This window comes from Euprymna scolopes, chromosome 28, assembly GCF_053919585.1.
Source record: "Euprymna scolopes isolate OS-2025 chromosome 28, ASM5391958v1, whole genome shotgun sequence".
Taxonomy (NCBI): Eukaryota; Metazoa; Mollusca; class Cephalopoda; order Sepiida; family Sepiolidae; genus Euprymna; species Euprymna scolopes.
The window spans coordinates 39,039,631-39,063,872 of record NC_136509.1 but is presented as its reverse complement, the minus strand read 5'-3'; the positions used below and the strand labels follow the sequence as shown (position 1 = coordinate 39,063,872).

The window sequence follows — 24,242 nt, the reverse complement described above, 5'->3', positions numbered from 1 at the left end:
TTTATTATTTTATAATTATTACCAGCAATGGAAGATTTTGCTTTAAACAAAATCAAATAAATAAAATTAAAAGAATCGTTTTGGCATCAGAAAATCAGTCCAAATTTTTCTGATCCCGATATCCTCAAATATTCTGATTCTTCCGATTCCTGATTAATCATCCCAACACTAATATATATGAGAGAGAGAAGCTATAAGGAGAAAGAGTTCTTGCAGGGGGAGACATTTTCTTTAGCAAATTTTGGACTTTAGTTTCATATATTTGGATTATTGAAAAATTATAAACAAAAACTGAAAGATAAACTGGGATTAAACGGATTAAAAATTAATCTGCTTTACACTAATCCATCAAAAGTATGTTATGCAGCACACACAGAGCATTCAGATACACACACGCTTATGTACACACACACACACACACACACACACACACTTGAAACTTGGGGGAGAACTTGAATGCATATAGGGAGAGAACTTGAATGCCTACTAGACACTGTCCTCGAGTGTCTAAGGTCTCTCTGTACAGGGGTTTGTCAGAACAATCTGGCATGAGGATACGTTTTGCATAGAAGTAAACCCTGACCAAATATTCAAAATCACATAGTATTCACTGCCCAAATAAGATCTCGCTATGGCTAACCCATATTAGCTTTTAAGAGGAATGGTGCACCTTCTCCAAGTGATGTTACCTCAAGTAACAGCACGAAACTGGATACTCCACCAGACTAGATAAATTCTTGTCCTGGAATTCAATAAGACCAAGAGACCAAAATAAAAGATATAATACAATATACGAAAATGGTTCATTGGGGAGAGGAAAATTATGTTCTCAACTTCTTTATTAACTCAGTGTTTGAGAAATAAAGAACTTAAATGGAACATTCGAATATCTATGTATTTCATATAGACTTCAAGTGTTAGCCCCAGGTTGTGGGCCCCTTGATTCCTGAGAACTTCGACTGAAGTAAAATAAAACAAATTGAAACAACATACACCATCCACTATGACTATGCAATTTCTACAGCTACCTACCTACAAAACAGAGTTATTAACCCTGACATCGTGATATGGGGCAGGAAGGAAAAAGAAACAACCTTAGAAGTTAGTGGCCCCAATGATGATGAACCACCCCCTTAAGTAATCCAATTTACCAAATTTCCATTACTAACGATTACTATGATATTATCCTATTGATTACTGTACACTCAATAACCCTTTTCCTCAAGTGGCCTCCGGGCCTTGATAAGTGGTGACTCCTATGTAAAAAAAAAAAAAAAAAAAAAAAATGATGCTTTATTAAACAGAACTGAGAGGGAAAAGATAACGAAATACCAAGGGCTTATGTACGACATGAAAAGAAACTGGAATCTTAGGAAGATCTTCATTATTCCAGTAATTATAGAAGCAACCAGATTCATGAAAAAATATTTCAAAAACTGGTAAATGTACTCAGTGAACCAAGCAAGCAAGATACAAACAATTTCACTTGAAGGGACAGTTAAAATCTTAAAAAGAACTCTCGGTTAGAATGTATGAGATAGCGGGTGAATGTTTGATACCAGGTAGGATACCACATCCCCAGCTAGAACGAAAGGAAACTGGAGGAAAAAAAATGAGTTAAAAATAAAAAAAAACTATATAAAATACTGTTAGAAACCCATCAAATATATGTCAGCCTATGTCATGGTAACATATATTGAGTGAGCCATTTTAAATTTTCCACTACATCAGTAAACACTATGTTTTTCGAGCTGAATAAACATGTTACATTAAATAAAAACACTAAACAATTATCCAGGTAGGTAGAAAGTTTTCTTTGTGTTTGATAACATTTATTAGTTATATATTTGTTTTTTGACAACTTTTTCGAATCTATGTGTATTGTAATACAAACCCGTCATTCATTTTTTTATTAAATCATTTTAATAAATTACTATTAATATTGACGAAATTATAGTATATATATATATATATATATATATATATATATATATATATATATATATACGAAATAGCACACTAAAATTACAAATCTATAACACCAAACATTAAGTTATTATGAAGTGTTTAAAAAATACTTATTCTTATTGTGCATTCAAATGACTGTCTTTGGCTTATTCATTGATACTATATTCCAAGGTATTATTATACCAGAACCATGTCACCGGCAATGAAATCCGCAGAAAGGTCTCTTAACATATCCGTCACAAGAAAGATCCACTGATCACAGTGACAAGGAGGAAACTCTTATGGTATACACATGTAATATGGTCAGAAGGACTAAAAACCATCCTGCGAGGCAGAGAGAAATGGGCCAACAATGTCCTTGATTTGACAGGGAAAAGCTTCGATATTACCCAAGCACTCACTTCCAACTGCACCAAGTGGAGTCAGATGGTTCATTGTTCATCCACCATGCATCGACCCACATGATTCTGGCAGGTTACAGGATCAGTAACAGTAAGGAACAGTTTCCTAACAGCAGATAGAGCTGAGTAACATAGATATTTTACATTTATTTAAACTTTTTAAGATCAACTTTTGAAATAAGATATACTAGCTGTCTCCAGCCAGCCATGCTCAATAGTCTTTTTTCGATGATGATGAAATAAAAGAAATATAATAGATTAAATCCGTGTACACAAACCTCTTTTTTCACTTTGTCTCTTTCTTGTAAGTATTTCTTGCGCACGTTATGCAGAAGCTGCAAGCGTTCATTGCACAGTTCAATGCGGATCCTGTCAAAGAAAAACGTTGACAAGATATTTGAAGCAGAAACAAGTATTCAGCGATATGCAACACACAAAACAGATATTTGGAATTAAACATCATTTTTCATTCTACCTACGTAACTACTTCTGTTATATAGCAGAAAGATTTCCAAAGTTGGTCTCATTTATAAAACTCACTATGTTTGTCTGTCTGTCTCCATTTCTTTGCCCTGTATCCCCTGAAGGTCACAGAGGAACGTGAGGCAACTCAAATGATTCCATTTATTGTGGACCGTTTTTTATGGGTCTTTATCCAGTTAAAATAGTGGCTAAGGGCTCAAAATTGAAAGAAATGAAAAGTTGGCAAGCGTAAGTCAAGTTAAACTGCTCTTTTATGCATCCACAAATGTATATATATATATTTGTACATTAATCTTAGTTTATTTTTAACTATTTCTTATCCAACTGACAATGGTTGGTTTGGTAACGTCTCAGACTGGAGCACTATCAATTTTGGTTTTAGTTTTGATTCTAGCTGATGGCGCCTGAGTCATATTTTTTTGTTTTTTTACTTCTGAAATCATGGTTATATATTGGCTACAATATAATATGAAATATCGGTAGAGAATTGACTCTATAATAATAAATATAAAATTTGCATAAATTAAAATATCAGTGTATTTTATGACCGGGCAACACCAGACGCTCCTTGCTAGTTAAAAATAAAGGTCTATTAGAATAGAAAGCTTTCTGACATCTGGATATCTCTACAGTGAAAGGGTGAGATTTTGCTAACAGATTAATCAGACGTATTTACATTAAGAGAGCACCAGTACAGCAAGTTCATTGGAGCACATTCCATTAAATTACTCATAAAACAAGCATAGGGATGTAACCGTGGCGATGGAACAGGGACTGGACCTTGGTAGATAGTGTGGGCTTTATTAGATTAAAGGCTCTTTTTTGGACCCTATCTAAGAGGGGGGGGGGCTTTGGTTGGTGCACCAGCCCAGATGTGGCAACAATACTCCATGCATGAGCAAGTGATGGCTTTGTAGAGATATAGTATACTGGCAGCAGTTTTCTAGCCTGATAGAGGTTGACTGTTTTCCTTGCAGCAGCTTCTACGTATTTGTTCAAATTCATGTTACCCGTGAAGGTTAAGCTGAGGAGTTTAAATATTTTAGCCATGGCAATTAGTGGTTGGAAATATTTCTTATAATTATTAAACGAAAGGAGTTTTGTCCTATTAACATTAAAAGTAACTATCCACTTTTGGCTCCATTTCACTACAGACTGGAGTTAATTTTCTAAGGATTAAGCCATTTTCTTGAATATGCATGTGTTCGTTTTTCTCCACCTGGCGAGAATTAGAGAATGGTGTCCTCAGCAAATATACCCATCTCAAATACAATTGCATCAGGGAGGTAGTTTATAAAAATCAGAATTAATAACAGTCTAAGATCAACCCTCGTACATCTGCATTGTCATATTGTTTAATTGTATGGTCATCAAGAACAACCTGGATCTTTCTTTTGAAAGATCTGGTTATATTAAATATTCACCCAGTAATACCATAGAAATTAATTTTCATGAGGAGAAACTATACCTAGTCAAAGGCTTTGGATACAACAAGCACTACTGACCAAGTTTCAATGGTACTGTCTAGTGTACGGGAAATGCAGTCCAAGATGACCATGACGATATCCATAGTAGAATGGACTCACTTAAATCCATACTGTTGATCAGAAAGAAGTTTAACTTGAATGAGATGGTGGACAAACACTTGACCGATTAATGATCCAAAGATTTTAGCAAAGAGAACGAGGAAACTGATGAAAGGGTGATAATTTTAGAGGTCAGTTCTTTCACCAGAATTCTTGAACACTGGTACCACAGGGACAATTTTACAGCTACCAGGAATGCAAGATTCTGCAAGGCATTCATTGTAACGTTTGAAGAGGAGAGGGGCCATTTCAGCAGAGCATTTCTTTAAAACTATAAGAGATAAGATCAAACCAAAATGCTCTGGAGGTGTCAACGATTTTTATATCCCAGATTTGGGAAGTGATGATGATCAAATCAACTAGTATGGTTTCAGTTAACAGTAAGAAGTTTGGGAGGGAGTGGTTTGTGGAACGCTATACAAGCAGTTTAACCTTATCAGTTATATGTGACATAGAGGGAATGGAGATTGTATAGCAGAGGGAATTGTTGATTTCAATTATTCATCTCTACTATTATAAATTTTGCAGAAATTGAAAGCTCCTAATTTCTGTGACTCAATGGATTTTCTGGTCATCTCAGTATACTTACTCTTAGCTGCAGCTATTACACTTTTGCAATGATTTCTTAATTCTATAACATTTTGTTTGTTAGACATATAGCAGTTAAATCAGCAGAATGCCTTGTGCCTATGCACTATAGCAGCTGCACAGGTCGAAGTGAATCATTGTGGAGAATGAAGAATCACCACCTTGATCTACGCAGTTACTTCATTTGTACACTGTTTAACAGGGAAAGAAAAATGTTTTACTCTGATGTGATCTCTAATAGAGTCCCAATCAGCCCATTTGTAGAATCTAGTCAATTTAAGCAATACTTCTTCAGCTTGGGATTGAAAGTTTAAGGTGATATCAACCATTAATATGAGGTGATGAGTATTCTCAAGTGGGCTATGAAAATCCGTCACACAAGTAGTCTAGTCAAGAATAGATCAAGAAGTAAGGCTTGCTGATCTTCATGGACTGGGAGAAAAATGACTGTCTGTGAAAAGGAATGTGCAATAGAGAAACTATGCATGATGTTATCCGCTGCATCTTGAGAAACCACGCCAACCTCAGTAGTGAACATTAAAAACACTGAAATGCATTATTTTAGGCGTTTTTAATATCAGATGTGAGGAAAGTGTTGCATGAATACCATCTGAGACACAGTCAAGTAGGGAACAGGGACGAAGGAGAAGAGTAGAAGAAATATAATTCACTTTATGTAGGGAAAATTGTGGAAACCAAGAAAAGGGCTTACCATTAAAGCATCTGCAGATGTGTGCATCATGTGGAATCAAGCTGCCGGAGGAGGGGGAGAAAAAAGAATCAAGATGGTGATATTCACGACTTTTATGACTAGTGATCTTGCAAAGTGATGCAAAATCTCGCTGCTTATGTGTAGATTATTTTTTTACTTCCTTCCTTTTTGTGTTATACTTTACTTGTGTTGTATTGCAAGGTTAATCTAAAGCACACGTAGGCCTGATCATCTGATTTTAGACTATGTTCTCTAGTCATGAGGGAGGGTGTTACAAATATCTTCTGAATCCATGTATATGTTTATCTGAGTCCTTACAGCAGAGTGGGAAGTATCCAGTCATGTCAAAACGATCAGAAGAGACTGAAGAGTGTAGTGCTACAGCATCCGGGTAGTTTACTAGAAGAAATGATTCTACATCATCAGATGTTTGTGAATGCAGATCTCAAGGAAGAGTGTGATTTGATTGATTTGTTTGTTTTTTTGGAGGGGGTGCAGTGTTTTATCGTTTGATAGGTGTCTTTGATATCTAATTAATGTGTGTATACAGAGTGCTCGTCAATAACTGTCTAGTGTTGTGATTATCTATCCAGAGTTTGTTGTGTGTGTATGTACATTTAAATACAGTTCATGATAAGACAATAATATACATAAATACCTTTACAACACAAAGGATGAATAACATTTATTTGAGGTTTCAACATCTGGTCAATCGGGAAACATATCTGGTCTATATTTGGTTTTGTTTCATAGTCAAGTTGCGATGGAAATTCTTCCCAAGAATCAAAAGTGCCTCGGGTTTTATTTTCAGCAACTTTTTATAATAGAATGTCTTCTTTTACTTTTTGGAAAGTTGCAACGTTGATTCTGATTATCGCCATTTCTGATCTCCTCTACTCAGAACCATCACAATTTGGAGATTATCTCTGTCCCTCTCTCAATTCCACTGACTGACTGTAACTAATTTCCATGTATCTTAAAAAAGACCATCTCCCATCTATGGCAAATTAAATTGTCTTGTCAAAGAAGACAATTTAATTTACCCATCTTTTGCTAACCTCAAGTCCATTTGAATCTTAACTCTTACCTTCGCATTCTCTCTTTTCCGAGAAGGTCAAAGGCGTTCCGCCCAAATAATTCCTGGTCTTCTTGCATTCGCTCAAGCATTCCTGAAATGAGAAAATCAGTTGAAAGAAACTGAACCAGATGAAAATCAGAAAAGTGCAAACACAATGTCATATATCAGGTTGGTGTAAAAGTTTTTGCCAGTTTGTAAACACAGCATTTTAAATCATTGTAAATTATTTCATGCATATTGTTATTACTTAAACATATCACCATGATTAATTTATAACGTTTTTCTTTCACAAAATATTAAGGCATCATTCATATTTTTCTGCAATGTCCTCACCTATGTTGATCCAAAAAGGACCTTATTTTGTCCATAAAAAGGGAGTCATCTTCCATCATGATAATGCTCATCTTCACACAGCACTACTGATCAAACATCTCCTAGAAAGATTTGGTGAGGAAATCTTGCCCCATCTTTCATATTCCCCTGACCTACCTCCCTCAGATTATCACTTATTTCAAGGATTACAAAACAATTTAGATAGCCTTAAGTTAACATCAGGAGGATATTAAACACGAGTTAGATTCATATTTCACATGAAAACCTAAAGAATTTTACAAGCAAGGTATTTATAAGCCTGTTGATAGCTGGAGTCAAGTTATAGAGAGCAAAGTTTTTTATTGTAATATTTTCAAAAACACAGTATTTCATTTTCCAGATGAAATTTTAAATTGATAAAAATCTTTGCATCAACCTGATAGAAGGGTGAGAGTTATTTCCAACGTTGAATTATGTATTTATTAAATTTTTCTACGAGCCATCTCCCTCTCTCACTCTCTCTCTATGTATGTATTTTGGTTATAGTCAGCTAATGTACTTCCTAACTTCTGGCGTGGCTGCTACCAGAAGCAATGACAAGGTAAATCAGTTCCTTTGCTTTTTTTCTTTCCTGTGCATATACTCTTTTTATTATTACATTTTTCCTATCTTTCTTTTTTGTATTTAATAATCATTGAAAATGTTTTTTTTTTCAGTACTATTTTAATCAAGAATTATTGAAATTAGTTTTTTTTTTTTTTTTTTTTTAAATTATTCACAACACTTTTTGTGCTTTTTTATTTTTAACAAGAATTATTGAAACACTTTAAAAAATTTTTTTAACTATTTTGGAAATATGTATTGGATACATTTTATTTATGATGCTTGAAATTTTGTTATTTTGATTTCAATAATATTATTTTTATACTTTCATAAAACATTTATTATAGACATTCTAATAAAAACTTATTTTTATAATTTCATGAACATATTTATTATAAAAATCTATATATATATCTATAAAAGTGAACATGTGTGTGTGTGTACATTTCCCTACACAATAACTGTCAATTTTCAATCTACAGACTCAAAATTTGATATACAGGGTACTGAGATTTGGGAAAATCTTTGTGATCGGTTTTCGGCTAGAAATTTGGTTGTTAAGGAATCAAAGTTGGACGATTCGACCTTTGAGAACTCTACCAAACTCTTCCAACAATTTTGGGTATAAACACTTGAAATTTTAGATATAGGTTCCTTGGACATGGATCTAACTTATAACTTGATTTGAGCCTAAAACAATAAATGTGAAGGGGTCATAATAGTGGTCAAAATCTAAAAAGATTTGACCTCTGCGGTCTCTACCAAATTACTCAGACAATTTCTAGTCTAAACATTTGAAATTTTACAGAAAGGGTATTCAGAGATAGGGCAAGCTTTTTAATCGGTTTGGGTCGAAAATTTTTAATTATCAATATATAAATGTATGTATGTATGTATGTTTGCATGTCTACTTAAAACTTTCGACAGAGACGACAAACTTTTACAAAATCAGTAGACGACAAATATCGAAAAATTGGCTAAAAGCATTTATATCGTCACCTTCAACTGGGCACTTTTCTACGGGGGGGGGGGGTCGCTTTTTTGCCGATATTTTTTAAAGTCATCTTCTTCTTTCGATTGTCTAGCCTTAATTAAAACCTATGTCACTTCCGATTTGGCGGTGGTCATAACAGCAAAGACGTCATGTTTTTCGCCGTTCTTTTTCCCCTTTGGGGTACGGGTTCGAGCCTGTTTTCCTACTACCACCTTTTTTTTTTTTTGCTCAACATACAACATACACATCCACACACCCGGGTAACGCCAGGCTGAAATGCTAGTTTCAAATAAAATAAAACCTTTTATTTTTTAATTTTGTTATTAAAAGTGAAAATAAAGACTAATTGTGTTTATTTTTATCTATATAATTTTCATTTTTATTGTATATTTTTCAATAATGTCCATTTTTTAAATATTTTAGTTCAATAAATCGCTTCACAATAGAAATAGTGAAGAACAATAAAAGTAAGGGAATTAATTTGCCTTGTCACCACTTCCGGTAGCAGCCATGCCGGAAGTATGTTAGCTCACTATAACCTGTATTTCTTCTGCTTCCTCTCAAATTCTTCTAAATGTGTCTATGATCATTCAGAGAAAGAGTGATTTTCTTTTTTTGTAAGAATTGTCATCTAATTTACATAGTGGAGTCTGTACTGCAAACATGTATTTTCTAAACAGTTCACTTCTTGTAAGTAAAAAAAATACTCAAGCTGAGATCAAAACTAAAACCTAAAGACAGTGAGTCAAGTATGATAACCATTAAGCCAGCTTGACACGTCTTTAAAAAGTGTTTTTAAATCTACTTATTCTTAACATAAAGTGTCTATCACGTGATAATTCATGCATGCATATTCGTGAAACAGTTGGCAAACAGATAAAAATCCGATGACCCCACCCCACATACCAATTTTTCAATTTTAACCTTCAACAGCCCTTTCTTTCAGATGAAAACCAATTAAAAAGTTTTCCACATATCTGAATATCCTATATACCAAATTTCAAGATAAAAAATTCGTTGAGTATACAGGTTGAGACTTGTCCTGATACACATATGCACATTCTCACATTTATAGATATATAGACTAGCTGGCCGCCTGGTGGTAAAATATTTCTTAAATATGACATTTTAATTATGCAGATTTTGTATTTATTATTATACAGTTAATTCTCTATTATTATATTGCACCCAATATATAGTAGTGACTTCAAAGGAAGAAAAAAAATGACTCAGTTGGAGCTAGAATCAAAACCAAAACATACAGTGCTCCAGCCTTAGTCGTTAGCGTTTGAAGCTAAATAATGAATAAGAAATTGGTAAAAATCAACTGACTTTAACGTATGTATATTTGAACATGTGTACAAATAACAGGTTTAGTTGACGTGCCTGCCAAATTTCAATTTGTTTTTTCAATTTTGACCCTTTAACAGCTATTTTCACTAGCTAAAATCACAGAAAACAATGGACTACAAAAAATGCAATCATTTGGCTTATCTCGGGCTGTTATGCGACCTTGTGTCTTTGAGGAGATGCACTTTGAACAAATGGAAGCAGACAGACAGACATACAGACATAGTCAGCTTTATAAATTACATATATTGAAATCATTCGAGGAAAAGCATGAAGCTATATATAGATATATATATATCTTGATATAACGGGCTAAAAAAAAAAAAACCCTACTATTTCAATGTCAAAAACTAACCAATAATAAGTGTTATATGGGTAGATTCTAACCAAGAAAACAGCTATTCTTCCTCCTTGTCAAAAATATTGTTCATAGAATGTGATGGCTCAAAATATTATGGGTCCATGTTTACAATAAAAAAAAAATTACATACCTTGCAAGTAACTGCAAGTTTTTTCATAATATTTGATATAAAGTTCCTGGAGATTATCAAGAGCCCTTTCGTAATGCCCCTGCCAATCACTGAAAATCTTGCGATTCTCCGCTTTGATCCGTTCCCCAACATCCGGGTCCTGCAGTTTCTTGCGAGCTTCACGTAGCTTGGAAAAGGCTAATTCCCGCATGTCCAGAAATGGTTGCATCTGAAAATTATAAAAACTTGCGAAGTTGACGTTAAGTTTGGCCATTGCAATATCTTCCAGACTATAAAAGTCCTCCCTATCGCACATCGTCACAGCATTTTTGCGAAGGAAGAGAATATTCTCCAATTGTTCTTCAGCTAGCAGGACGGATTCTTCAAAGCTCCGTCTGTGGATCTCGGAGAAATTTTCAAAGTAGTCCTCTGCTGTAAATTCTTCAAACAGTGTTGACATGAGTAATTTTTCATTGCAAACGTCGAGCATATTTTGAAAATAGATTTCCAGTCTTTGGCAGATAGAGTCGATATTTTCGGGCGTTGTCATCGGGCTAATAAACGTCCAGAGGCCGCGTGGTTCCACAGGTAAGTCAGGGAGGTAAAGTGAGACGGACTCATGCACAAGGCAAAGAAGCTCGTGCACTGCCCGAATTTCACTGAAGGTGAAAAGGCCTGTCCGATTGCCACTTTCAGCCACATCGCTGACAACACGATTGTGTTGTCGGCAAGTCACAGCAACTTTTTTCTCCAGTTCATTCCACCCAACGATGAACAGGAGTTTTGGGGGTAGATGGCTTTCACTGAATGGATCATGTTTAACGGCTACCCAGCCCTCTAAACTGTCTAGTTGATCTTCCATCATAGCTGAAGGCCAATTAGGTTAGCACCACCTGCAAGAGAAGAAAAATATTTTAAGTAAACAAATTTAAAATTTATATTATTTACATTTCAAAATTGTAATTTTGTCTGTCTGGCATTACCCAGAAATCTTTTTCATTTTTGTACCCTGAAGGAAGCAGTAAAAATCAATTTCACATAAATGATTTTGCATTTAACAGTGTAAATTCTTCTTGAAACTCAATAAAATGTCTGTTTCATGTATATAAAGTAACCATTTTTTTTAATGGAGGTGTTTTATTTTCATTTTCTTTTTTGGTATTTAAATATTGATGTTTAACTGATATGTTTTTGTAGATAGTTTTATTAAAAAGAGAAGAACTCTTTACTCTTTCTTTATGATTTCCGGAAGTGAACAGAAACTTGATCCCGGTTGAAAGATTATTTATAATTTATGTGACTGAAAGATTCATTTAGGCGATTGATTCCTATTTCAGTTATGTAAATTCTTTCAAGTTGAAAAAAAAACCCACTTAAGTCGGATTATTTTGTGTTCTTTCTTTTTCCCATAATAAAGATATTTACTTTTTCACCTAAGCAACATCAGTCCTCTTTCTTTTTTCTTTTCTCTCTAACCAACAATAAAATCACATGTGAATTAGGCAGCGTTGTAAAACCAAAGACTCCTGTTGAGCAAAAGATTCATATTTTTATACTGCTACCTTGGACTCCCAACAACACCTCAATTTGCATAATTCTATTATTCTTGTATTGGAAGAGTTTCAGTTTCGTGCACCATGCTTATGAACCGTGGATGCTTCCACCCAGTTACCACACATCTAAATTTTTTTTCAACTACTCCTAATCATAAATTAGATGCATTTGATTTCAAGTGCCTTGGAAAGAGTCTCGTGATTAAATAGAACAATTATATTACCCAGCAAGAAGTCAGAAATTGTACTAACCAACAGGCAATATAATCAAATGACATCTAGGTTGGCTCAGACATATCCTAAGATTGGTCCAAGAGAGAATTGCCAACCAAGTGCTCCAATGGAGCCCTGATGGGAAAAAAGAAAGACCAAATATGAACAGGAAGAAACTGGAGGGATGCTGTGGATCTGGCTTCAGATTGAAATGGTGGTTCATACCTTGACTTGTTCATGCGTCACAAGAAGCAGAAGTTTCCCAAGTTTAAGTCTAATTATAAAGATATGACAAATCAAAAGCTAAAATTAAAATGAATTTCCCAATTTCCTACTTTAATAAGTGTGATACTATCAGTGTTCCCTTAAGTGTTGGAAAGTGGGGGAGAAAGAGAATTTTTGTTGATGGAAATCACTCGAGACAAAGCATGAAGCCATTTGATTGTAAGGAGCTAACAAGAACGAAAGTTGATTATTGCAAAGACAAGGGATGCCCATTGACCTTAGTCTTGAAGAGATCAAGGCTGTAAGTAGAAAGAAAACAGTGAGCAGGAAGTGAGTTCCAATCTTGAAGTCCTTGGAAAGAAGCTAGTGAAATATGAAGTTGTATTACAATGAGGTAATAAAACAGCGAATTGATGGAGACTTCTAGATCAACGAGTCAAATGATATGGAACAAAGGAAGCAAGGAATAGATCAGACAATTCTGAGGAACATTTGTAGAAAAGACTGAGACTAGCAACATCACATCTATGAAAAAGAGGTTGCAGTGAAGAATAAAGTGTGGTGGCCAATCAAATTACAGATACGTTTCTGCAATTTGTCAAGAACCTTCAAATGGGACACAAATTCACAAGCCCAAATATGACAACGATACTCTATACATAGTCTGATAGTAAATTTGTAGAGATAAAAATTAGCCTTGGGTGTAAGAAAGTGTTTAAAGCAATAGACAGAAGCAATTTTATGACAAAAGAATGGAAAAATGGGTTTATTGGGAGAACAATGGACAGGAAGTTGTTCATAAATGTGCACAAAACGAAGCCGACATGGAATTGTTAGTCACGGTGATGATTGGAACAAAAAAGGTCAATATGGTTAGAATTAGTTTAGTCAACTTTAGGAGTGGTAAGGAGTTTTACGACAGTTTATGACGGTTATGAACAGTTAGTGACAGTCTTAGGTTTGTGACAGTTGATGACAGTAACAGTTGAGAAGAGTTGCGAGTTTGACACAGTGGGACGCAGGTTGCAGCTTGGATAATATCAAGAGATTTTTAGGAGATCAAGATGAAATGAACTGATATACCAACTGGTAAATATGGTCTTGACAGAAAAACTAAGATATGGATGTTAGTGCATAGTGGGTCAATGGAGTCATACACACACCCAAAGTGCAACTGATATTTTCAGAATGTATTGGAGTTTGTGTTTTGTTTTATTTTCATTTTATACTCGTGAACCCGTTTGTGCCCCCTTGACAGCTATTAATTCTGCAACATTGGTATTTACCGACAGTTTGTGATTGGTGCCTATATGCATCATGAGAGTAACATGGAGAGACAAGGTGCCCAACACTGAGATTCTATATTGAGCAAGTATGCTCAGCATGTTTACACTCCTCAGACAATGCAGACTATATTGGCTGGGCAATGTCCACCGTGTGCCAGATGGATGTGGAGCCACCCCCTGGAAGGAGGCCCACCAGGTGGTCACAACCTTGATACAGCAATGTTGTTAAGCATGTGAACATAAACTCACACTTCTGAGAGAGCCTGGGAGTCAACTGGTTCAAATGGAGAGGAAATCTAATCAAACACCCAAAGTCATGAGAGGAGAAGCAGATACCAGAGAGAGAAGCGCTAGCTCCAGCAGGGAGTTGATGGTAGCTAAGTTAATGACACATGCTGATAACCAATTTCTAATCCAGTTCTTTCCACAGAAATACTATCACTTAGAGATGTTGGTAGATTTGACATTTTTCCTCCCATAAGTACCCGATGTCTTTCTTGAAAGAATTCTAGCTAGAAAGATAATAATGTCCATCCATCGCTTGTGAAGATGACAGTGATCATGCAATTGTTCTGTGGGTTTGGTGATGGTTCGTCAGTCCGATTTGAGCATGTGGGATGATTCTGTAGCATAAGTGCTGACTTCTCAGTCTCTCTAGAAAGATATCAGGGAAAACGAACACATCAACATCTGATTCATTCAATCAACAACAATTATCTGATTCATTCAAAACGAATGAATTATGCTCAACAAGCAGGGAGGTGACAGTGGTCAACATTGCAGACTGCCAACCGGGATGTGTGTCAGGTTCGAATCCAGTTCACTCCACAGAAACACTTTCATTTAAGAATGTTGCCAACCTTCACGTGGTCCTTCCTGTAAGTACCCAATATCGTTCTAGAAAAAAATTCTTAATAGAAAGATATTGAGGAAATGAATGCCAACAAAATCATCATCACAAATAATGCTCAACAACAACAGTGTAAGCAAATAAGGGACAGAACATAACTGCAACTTTTTCTATAGAATGTAATAAATGCACCAATGATCCAGCAATTCAAAGTGAATGTGGACAGGTTTTGAGCTACACAATCCTTTTCTGTAAGCCAAGAAGAGAAAGGGGAATAAATAGCAAGAAAGAACAACAGGGAGAGATAGAGAAAAAGAAAAGGATACCATAGCCAGAAAGAGAGAGACATAATGAATGTAGCCAGAGAGAGAGAGAGAGAGAGAGAGAGAGAGTAGCAAAGAGAGATTATATGTGCAAAGAACAGAAAGAGGAATCAATAGCAAGAGAGAATAGCAAGCCTTTAAGAGAGATGACCAGGTCTTTATGTGTTTTCAACTAGCCTTTCTTCACTGTGTTAGTTACTTATATTTTTTCTACTGTTCTCCCTCAAGTCATGACTATACTCTAATCGATCATGTTTCTGATAGTATAGATACAGCACTTTCCTTAGTAATGCCCAAAAACAGGTTTCATGACTTTAATGTCCACCATAAGAATTGGCTTGTTTTCTCAGGTTACACAGATGCAGCTGGACGCTCTACTTATAGCATCTCTATAGCCCATTCCCTCACACAGTCAGTCATGTTCCCAATCCGCCTCCCAGATAGTGACCACCAGCAAGCTTCACTCCTAGACCTATTCCTTAGCACAGTACCTGAAGATTGTGTAACTAATACCCACAGCCCACTCAGAAATGCAGATCACCTAGTGATATCAGTAGACATCGCACTCAAGTCCCAACTCCAAGGTGAGGAGCCATTGCTCAAAACGACAAGGTACTAAAAAAGGGCTGACTAAGAAGCCATCAGAGAATATACCAGAGATGCCCTATGAACCAATATCTTCTCTCTCCCTGCTGAACAGTGTGTCAATAAGACAACTGAATGGTGCAAAGCGTGGATTGAAGCACGTCCCTGCACGAAAGTATTATAGCAAGCCCCACTCAACCCCAGATTGTGCAGCTGCTACTGCACAAAGACAGAATGCACTCTGCCGGCTTGTATGTCATAATGCTAATAGGCAAAAATTTATAGATGCTAGAAATCACTGTAAGAGAGTAATAACCACAGCCAAAAGAAGACATGCTGAAATAACGCATAGAATCACAGAAGAGAGGAACTCGTGATTTCTGGAAAATTAATAATAGCATAGTGAATAAAGGATAATCAGTAATTACGCCACTATCCAACAACCAGAAGTTTGCATGCATGGTAACTGAGAAGGCGGAACTACTTGCTTGGCGATTCACCTCCAACTCCACCCTAGAGCCAATAAACAACTCTCTCTCAAATTTCCCTATGCGGACGGAAGACACAATTGATGATCTGAAAATCACCCTTTCTCATGTCCACGATATCGTTAAAAGCTTAGACACTTCCAAGGCATGTGGGCCTGATCTCATGCCTGCTATACTAATTAAGAAATGCTCAGCTGAGCTAACCTACATACTTTTCAAACTCTACAACAAATGCCTTGCTGAATCCTGCTTCCCAAATAGCTGGAAGATGGCCTCTGTAATACCAATGTACAAGAATTCTAGCGAAAGGACCAACCCTCTCAATTATTACCCTATCAGTCTCCTCCCCCTCTTTACTAAAATCTTTGAGATGCTAATCAATCAAGCACTAGTCCACCACCTTGCAAAAGCTAATCTTCTTTCTGACAAACAGTATGGATTTAGGAAATGTCATTCTACTGCAGATATTTTAACAGCCATCTCTGAACACATACACACTGGATAAAGCGGCTGTAGCCAGTTATATAGCTAAGGTCTTTGACAAAGTCTGGCATAAAGAGCCGCTAATGAAAATCAAATCATACGGACAGACATATAGACAGAGAGACTGTAACTGCAAAGAAATACAGAGAGACTGTAATCGCAAAGAAAGACAGAGAGACTGTAATCGCAAAGAAAGACAGAGAGACTGTAGCCGTAAAGAAAGACAGAGAGACTAGCCGTAAAGAAAGACAGAGAGACTGTAGCCGTAAAGAAAGACAGAGAGACTGTAGCCATAAAGAAAGATAGAGAGACTGTAGCCGTAAAGAAAGATAGAGAGACTGTAACTGTAAAGAAAGACAAAGAGACTGTAACTGCAAAGAAAGATAGAGAGACTGTAACTGCAAAGAAAGATAGAGAGACTGTAACTGCAAAGAAAGATAGAGAGACTGTAACTGCAAAGAAAGATAGAGAGACTGTAACCGCAAAGAAAGACAGAGAGACTGTAATCGCAAAGAAAGACAGAGAGACTGTAACCGCAAAGAAAGACAGAGAGGGAGACTGTAGCCACAAAGAGAGAGAGAGAGAGAGAGATACTGTAGTTACACATAAAAAAGAGAGAGACTGTAACCACAAAAAATGAGAGACCGTATCCACAAAAAATGAGAGAGACTGTAGCCAGAGAGAGAGAGAGAGAGAGAGAGAGAGAGAGAGAGAGAGAGAGAGAGAGAGAAGATGGAGAAACTGTAACCACAAAGAAAGAGAGAGGTTGCAGCTACAAAGAAAGAGGGAGATAGAAAGGCTAAAGTCACAGGAGAGAACGAGAGATAGTCGCAAAGTGAAACAGTAGTTATTGGAACAATTAAATTATATATATAAAAAAAAAAGATTAATGAATACAGGTAATTTGGAACAGAAAGGAAAGGAAAAAATTTTTTCAGTCACTCTGAAAGAAATAATCTTTCACTCATAAAGCAGAATTAAACTTTGAACTTTAAATGAATCAGAAAAAAAAATTACACTTTTTTTTTAACTGCAAGTAGGCGTTTAAATGATTGTGCGTCTACAAAATTCCTGTTTATAATCAACGGTGTAAAGTTTCAATGATTTAGTTGCATACCTTCCGAGTTCATCCAGAGGTTACATGGCCCTGGAAACGTTGGGATAAAAGGAGAACTGAAGGAGAGGTGGGAACAGGAGCAGATTCATGCAAACATGCACACACATTTGCATGCATGCACACATACTGTTATTGCCTAAGACACTCTACATGAAACGCACACAAGCAGACACGTTTTTTTGCTTTCATATATTTGAAGAATGTATATCATATATACAAAACGTTGCATCTATGTATAAAAGTTTTAGTTCCTGTCTGTTTGTTCACAAACTCCTCATATTATCAAACTCTAGTGAAAGGGCTTGTTAATCAAGGCAAGCCACTTCCTCCTAACAAACAATAGGATTTTTCTGCCAGTCTGTTGGATCGGAGAGTATTTACATTGAGGAGGTAAAAGTGCAATTTGTCAGCACATTTCTTGGAAATATTTGTAAAAAGGCACATGGATGCAACACTGCAGTGATATGCGACGAGGGTTGGGATTTGGCAGACAATGTGAGAACTATGAGGTTGGAAATTCTTCTTTTTTTTTTTTTTTTTTTTTTTTTTTTTGCACTCTGTCCAAGACAAAAAAGGTTAGTGATTGGTGCAACAGCCTAGATGTGGCAACAGTACTCCATACACCGGCGAATGATGAATTTATATATAGAGTACTGACAAGTGTTATGTTTTCTAGATCGGTGGAGGGAGTCTACTTTCTTTGCAGCAAATTTGTAGCAGTTATAAATAAAGACATTTTCTCTCATGGAGATTTGGTTAAGCACTGACGACCAATCAGCTTGCATGACATTAATTTCATTTGTTTCCTGAAGAAATGTTTCAGGCCCCTTTGGGGATCATGATCGGTCAACAGGGAGAACCCTGAAAGCAACAAGGAAAGATGTTAATTTTTTCTCTCATCTCTATCCAATGGACATTTAAGCATCGACTATCTTTGCCTAAAGATATCTGCAGACAGACTTTCTGGCAGCTCAAAGAACTCTCTATTTTCTTCACTTGGATACTGTCCAACTTTTTTCCACCTATACAGTTATAAGTAATTAAATAAATCCTTTCATTGTTGTTATAAAAAGTTTTTGTTTTTGTTTTCATGTGAAGGTTTTTGTTATATACTTATTCTGCCTAGCATAGAATAGATGCCTTTGCATTTATCTCCCTTTGCAGGCATTTTTTATCCTTAGGAGTGCCCTTCAAACCCAATTACTGGCTGAGGCTATAATGCCTATCTCCGATCCCTTTTAGCTGTCTTTCCCTATGCTTCTAATGGCATAGTTTTCTATCTCTCTATGTAATATGACAAATTTTTTATCATCGGTGAGAATTATTGATTTTCTCCTCTTTAAATGCATAACTGAATAATGCTAGTATTATTTTTTAGTATTATTTATTTTATTTAAACGAATATTGTTTACTTTCTCACTACGTGAATCCTCTATCTAACCGCTCGTAATTCGGCTGTCATTTAGCATAATTTGTACTTTTTGCCTTTCTAGCAGTATTTTAAGTTCATTAAGTCTACGACTCTTTAACTTTTTAGTAAACTCCTCGTTTATACCTTGTCTTTATTTTGTATCTACGTTTTTCTGAAATAATATTTTTATTTCTTGTCAGACAAAAAAAAAAAAAAAGCAGAAATGATTGAGGTGGGAGGATTAGAGTAGTCGGAACAAACAAAAAAGAAAGTGTAACTGAAATGTGTTTTTCGTCCCTTTCACTGCAGGAAAATATGACACAAGGTCGGAAGACAGGGATTGAAAAGCCAACACACAGAAAAATCACCTAGAAAAATGCCTGAGCAGCTCCATCACCAATCAGTCGATTAGTAACAAATTACCCCCCCCCCTAAAAAAAACAAAAAAAAAACGATTGCAATCTGTGTGTGTGGGGGGAGGGTAGACGTAGACGGAACAAACAGAAAAAAAAAGGTGTATCTGAAGTGTGATTCAACTTTGGGAGTTTAGAGCAGTAGATTCATGCTTTTGTTATCACTACTCTCAGATCCACTCTTACCCAAAGTAGTAGTACCTATCTTTACCCCATAAATATAGGTTTCGTCTGTCCATCCGTCTGTCACAATTATTTTATGTAAAAAAAATACTTGCAGAATTTGTCTTATTTCAAAACAAAATTTTGATTCTGGCTTGAGTCATCTGCTTGTCTAGCCACACTGAAGAGATATGATACAGTGAAACAGTCTGTCTGTGGTTAACTATATATAATTTAATTATTCATGGACTCAGGTTTCATCATTTACAATTAATCAGCATGACTGAACCCAGTAACACTCTAAACCAGGACCCAAGTCTAAATCCTAAAGCTCTACCACTGAGCCGATCCCTGCTAGTGGAATATATCGCTTTTTTTTTTTTTTATAGATATCATTTATTTGTTCATTTTGTCTGCAATACTTTTAGAAGGAGATATATACAAATACACATTACCCTTTATTATAAAGAAGAAGATTATTTAAAACCTATCTCAACAAATCTCAACAAATAAAAGAAACAAAAAAAGAAACAAAGAGCTTGAATCATTTACAAACACCCCATCCCAACTACCAATTCACCTAGCAATAAAAAAGCAAGATAAAAGTTACCCAGAATGCCAAGCCCCGACGCCAACCACACAAAATAAAGAATTGTGTCATAATTCTGGTATTTACGTTTTGTTTTAATTTTAATTGATTATGAAATGTAACTCTCGACCTTGTTCAGGTGTGTCACCTGAACACAATCCAATAGCAGCCACATATTTGTGTGTTCACTTAGATAAATTTACAGCTTGTTTTTTATAACCTGAAATATCCCATGTACATATAGTCTAAAGAAGCTTTGAGTAAAATACATGTAAAAATAATAAAGAATGCAATTTAAATTTTCAGAAAAAAACAAACAAACAAAAAAACAAATTTAATCTATCACAGACTTAGCACTTGCATAATCAGATTCTAAAATGTCTACAATTACAAAAGATACTTCTAACTATAATTTCTTATATAAATGCTCTATCTCGAATATTGGGCTATTTCAGCTGGTTAGGATGGTTGGTTTTGTTTTACGGCATATCAACCCTTTTCGGGTTATTTAATGCCGAATCCAAAGATTTTGAAGAAAAATTTGTTAATAGAATATATTTGTTGTTTTCAAGTCGGTTTCTATTTAACCCATAGTTGGGACCCTAACAGATATTACCACTCCGGTTCAGAGTGGGCCTGGGAGTAATGGTAATTAAAGGGTGGCTCTACACTCTCCAAAGCCCGCAAGCTGGGGCCTCACCACTGGATATAGTTTAAGGTCATATCCAGGACCTTGTCTCAGGATTGGTTGGTTGGTTGGTTGTTTTTGTTTTACGGCATATCAACTCTTTTCGGATTATTTAATGCCGAATCCAAAGATTTTGAAGAAAATTTTTTTAATAGAATATATTTGTTGTTTTCAAGTCGGTTTCTATTTAACCCATACTTGGGACCCTAACAGATATTACCACTCCGGGTCAGAGTGGACCTGGGAGTAATGGTAATTAAAGGGTGGCTCTACACTCTCCAAAGCCCGCAAGCTGGGGCCTCACCACTGGATATAGTTTAAGGTCATATCCAGGACCCCCATAATAATATCAATTCATGTATTTGTAAAATGAACAAAAAATATCAATTAATGTGTAACATTTATATGAAACAACAATAAATAACAAAAATAATAAAGAGAGTGTATATATAGGTGTTACATCAAATCAGTTCATGCGTAGATCTAATTATCATGTGAGTGGAAAATACAACAAATACTAAATTGTTTACATAAAAAACAAAAAAACAAACAACATTAATATCCGGTGAAAAATTAATTACATTAAATCCTTCATAACGTCTGAATAGTAAAAATTGGAGGGAAAATGCCGAATATCAAATCTAATGTTCGTATCGATTTATTATTTTTAACTTATTTCTGTGACTGCATCGAGATTATTTCGAGTTCTTGTGTCCGTACCTTAGAGATTCTGAGGGTCTTCTCCAGACATAGGTTGCATTTTTGACTGAAGAATTTTAGTATGTTAGACTAATCAATCATTATATATAAGGTGTAAGATTATTTACATTCAGTGAGCAAAATGTACTGGTTAGGATTGCTCTATAAGTATTATTCAGTTTGTAAATTTGAATTTTTTTTTTAAATCTCTCTCTCATTACAATCAACCATGTTGAGATGAGCGACTCCTAAATAAGAAAATGCAGAGACCTTAAGATGGAAAGTCGGATAAAAGAAGAGGATAAGACAATGAAACTTCACACTACCTGAAACTCCCAAATTGGGGCGCAAATGCCAAATAAACCTTATGCTTATACTCACGACCAATTAATTATTTTAGTCATTCAAACGAAACTCGACAAAGGCAGGTCATGAAACTTCTCAAATAAAAGCGCTGATTTGTATTTACCTCCCTCCCATTGTGGTAAGATATGACCAAGGTCAAAAGATGGGGATTGAAAAGCCATTGCACAAGAGGTGTGTACACTCTGACCTAGAAAAATGCCTGAGCAGCCGGATCAGCATTTCTTGGTAGGAGAACTTCAGCGGATTAGTAACAATCTAATCCTTTCCCAAGAAATGAAGGTAAACAACTACACATTATCATACCTCAACTAGACAGAAGCAAGATAACCAACTCAAAAAATTACCCACACACTGTTGGAACATTTGTCGAGGACAGGTATAAATAACACAGACTAGTTGACCTTTGCTTCAATTTAGTCAACCCAACCGATATTTATACAACAATATAATCCATGGCACTTATGCAGTTTACACTTTACTCAAACATTTGTGTCACGTGTCATGAAGACAATACCGCATTCATCAGCTTTTAAAGAAAGCATTATCATGACTTTTTGTTTCACTCTTCATTGTTATCTAGAATTTTTGTCATTTTTTTTTTTTAATTATTTCCGTACATTTTTAACACATTAAAATAGAAGAAAGAACGACTTTGTAGACAAATTATATGCGTTCTACAGACAATTCTGGAAAAAGAGGATAATTAAATGGTGACCCAAATTAAATACAACCCATGGAATTGTGAATTAAATCTACAATCCTTTCTGCAATCCAACAATGTTTGGCACAAATAAACTTTAGTCTATGCTTGACTTGTTCACTAAGTTTCAGTCTGAATATCCAATAGTCTTTGTTTTATTGTTCATTTACTATATTCTAAATTCTAAACACCTCTGCATTGAAAACACACCTGGATGCAATTGATTTTGACTGATGGCCATCTTCAATTCAGGAATAGTCTGGGGGTTGTTTTTATACACATCTTTGACATAACTCCAGATAAAAATCTTGCGGTTTAAGGCCCAGTGAGTTTGAAGCCCAGTCAAAATAAACACTTCTTACTGATGAGATGATCACCACAGTTTCCCCGCATTTCACTCAACAGTGATAAAACAATAACTGTTTCATGATTGAAACTTGGTGGACATGTCCGGCCTAGACTGAAGTTTATTTGGACTATATATGGTTGAATTGCAGAAAATATTGTATATTTTATTAACGCTTCCATCGGTGGGTTGTATTTTTAAGGGTCTCCCTGTAGCACAATTAATTAATTGAAAGACATTCAATATTTTAAAAATTGACTCCCATCCAATCGACCCGGTTTTCTTTATTTTCTCCAGATTTACCGAACTTTATGCATTACCATGTTTCAATTTGTTTTTAAAACTATCATTTGACTAGATTAGCATATATTGATCCAAGTTAGGGGGCAGTAGCGCGTGTAACTGTGAGGCAAGGGTTGCACAATCCCAAACCACACCTCTCCTGAATCGACACTGTTTGAGTCCAGGACGACTGGAAACAATGCCGAGATAAGCAGAGAGCACATACAGCACTTGAAAGTCCCAAATGGTTACCATGTCCTTGAAAAGACGTTCTACCCCCCCCCCACCATAATAGTAACATTATTTACAATTTTGAATGTGGTTGCGGTGCACACTACTTGGGTTGAACGACATTAAGATTAGATGGAAGAATCCAACAACATGTACCCAGAAAAATTAGGAATGGAACCTACTGGGCAACAGACGTTGTTACTAACACATACGGGTCCTTAATTACTGATCATTTACTTAAAAAACCGTCTTGTGTAGCGCACTTTAACACAGACTTTTTTCTATTCTTAGTCGTGCTCATTCACTATATCACTTTAAGATCTTGGAGACTATTCACGTTCGACTTAGAAAACCTTGCCTTTGGTTTGGTTGGGTTTGAATGTAATTAATCTCTAGGGTATAACGCGGTTTTATTTTAATCGTTTTCCCACTTTTTTTTTCTCCCCGTAAATTGAATAAAACGCAATTTTAATCGCTTTTTCATTTTTTGTTTTAAAAATTCCCTCAATACAGCTTTGAGAAGCAAGGGTCGAAACCGGTCAGCTGGCTCCCATTTCTCTTTCTTTCCTCTCCTGTTCCCCCTTTTTTAGAGAGAAGATTAAAGAAATATATATATATATATACAAATTTACTTTTAATCATGAATCATAAAAATTTTCCCTTCCTAATTGCAATACTTAAATTTTG

General features: G+C 35.5%; 1 protein-coding gene across 2 annotated transcripts in view; it reads right to left on the bottom strand.

Annotated features, from left to right (window-relative positions):
• Positions 1-24,242, bottom strand: part of LOC145249579 (junction-mediating and -regulatory protein-like) — a 141,619-nt gene that overhangs the window by 37,464 nt on the left and 79,913 nt on the right. For both annotated transcript variants that reach the window (XM_080111278.1, XM_080111277.1), the window contains exons 2-4: positions 10,567-11,438; positions 6,826-6,907; positions 2,648-2,738 (exon numbers count right to left, since the gene is read on the bottom strand). In XM_080111278.1, the coding sequence (XP_079967404.1) occupies positions 2,648-2,738; positions 6,826-6,907; positions 10,567-11,410 (1,017 nt within the window). In that variant the 5' untranslated portion in view covers positions 11,411-11,438. The remainder of the gene's footprint in view (positions 1-2,647; positions 2,739-6,825; positions 6,908-10,566; positions 11,439-24,242) is intronic.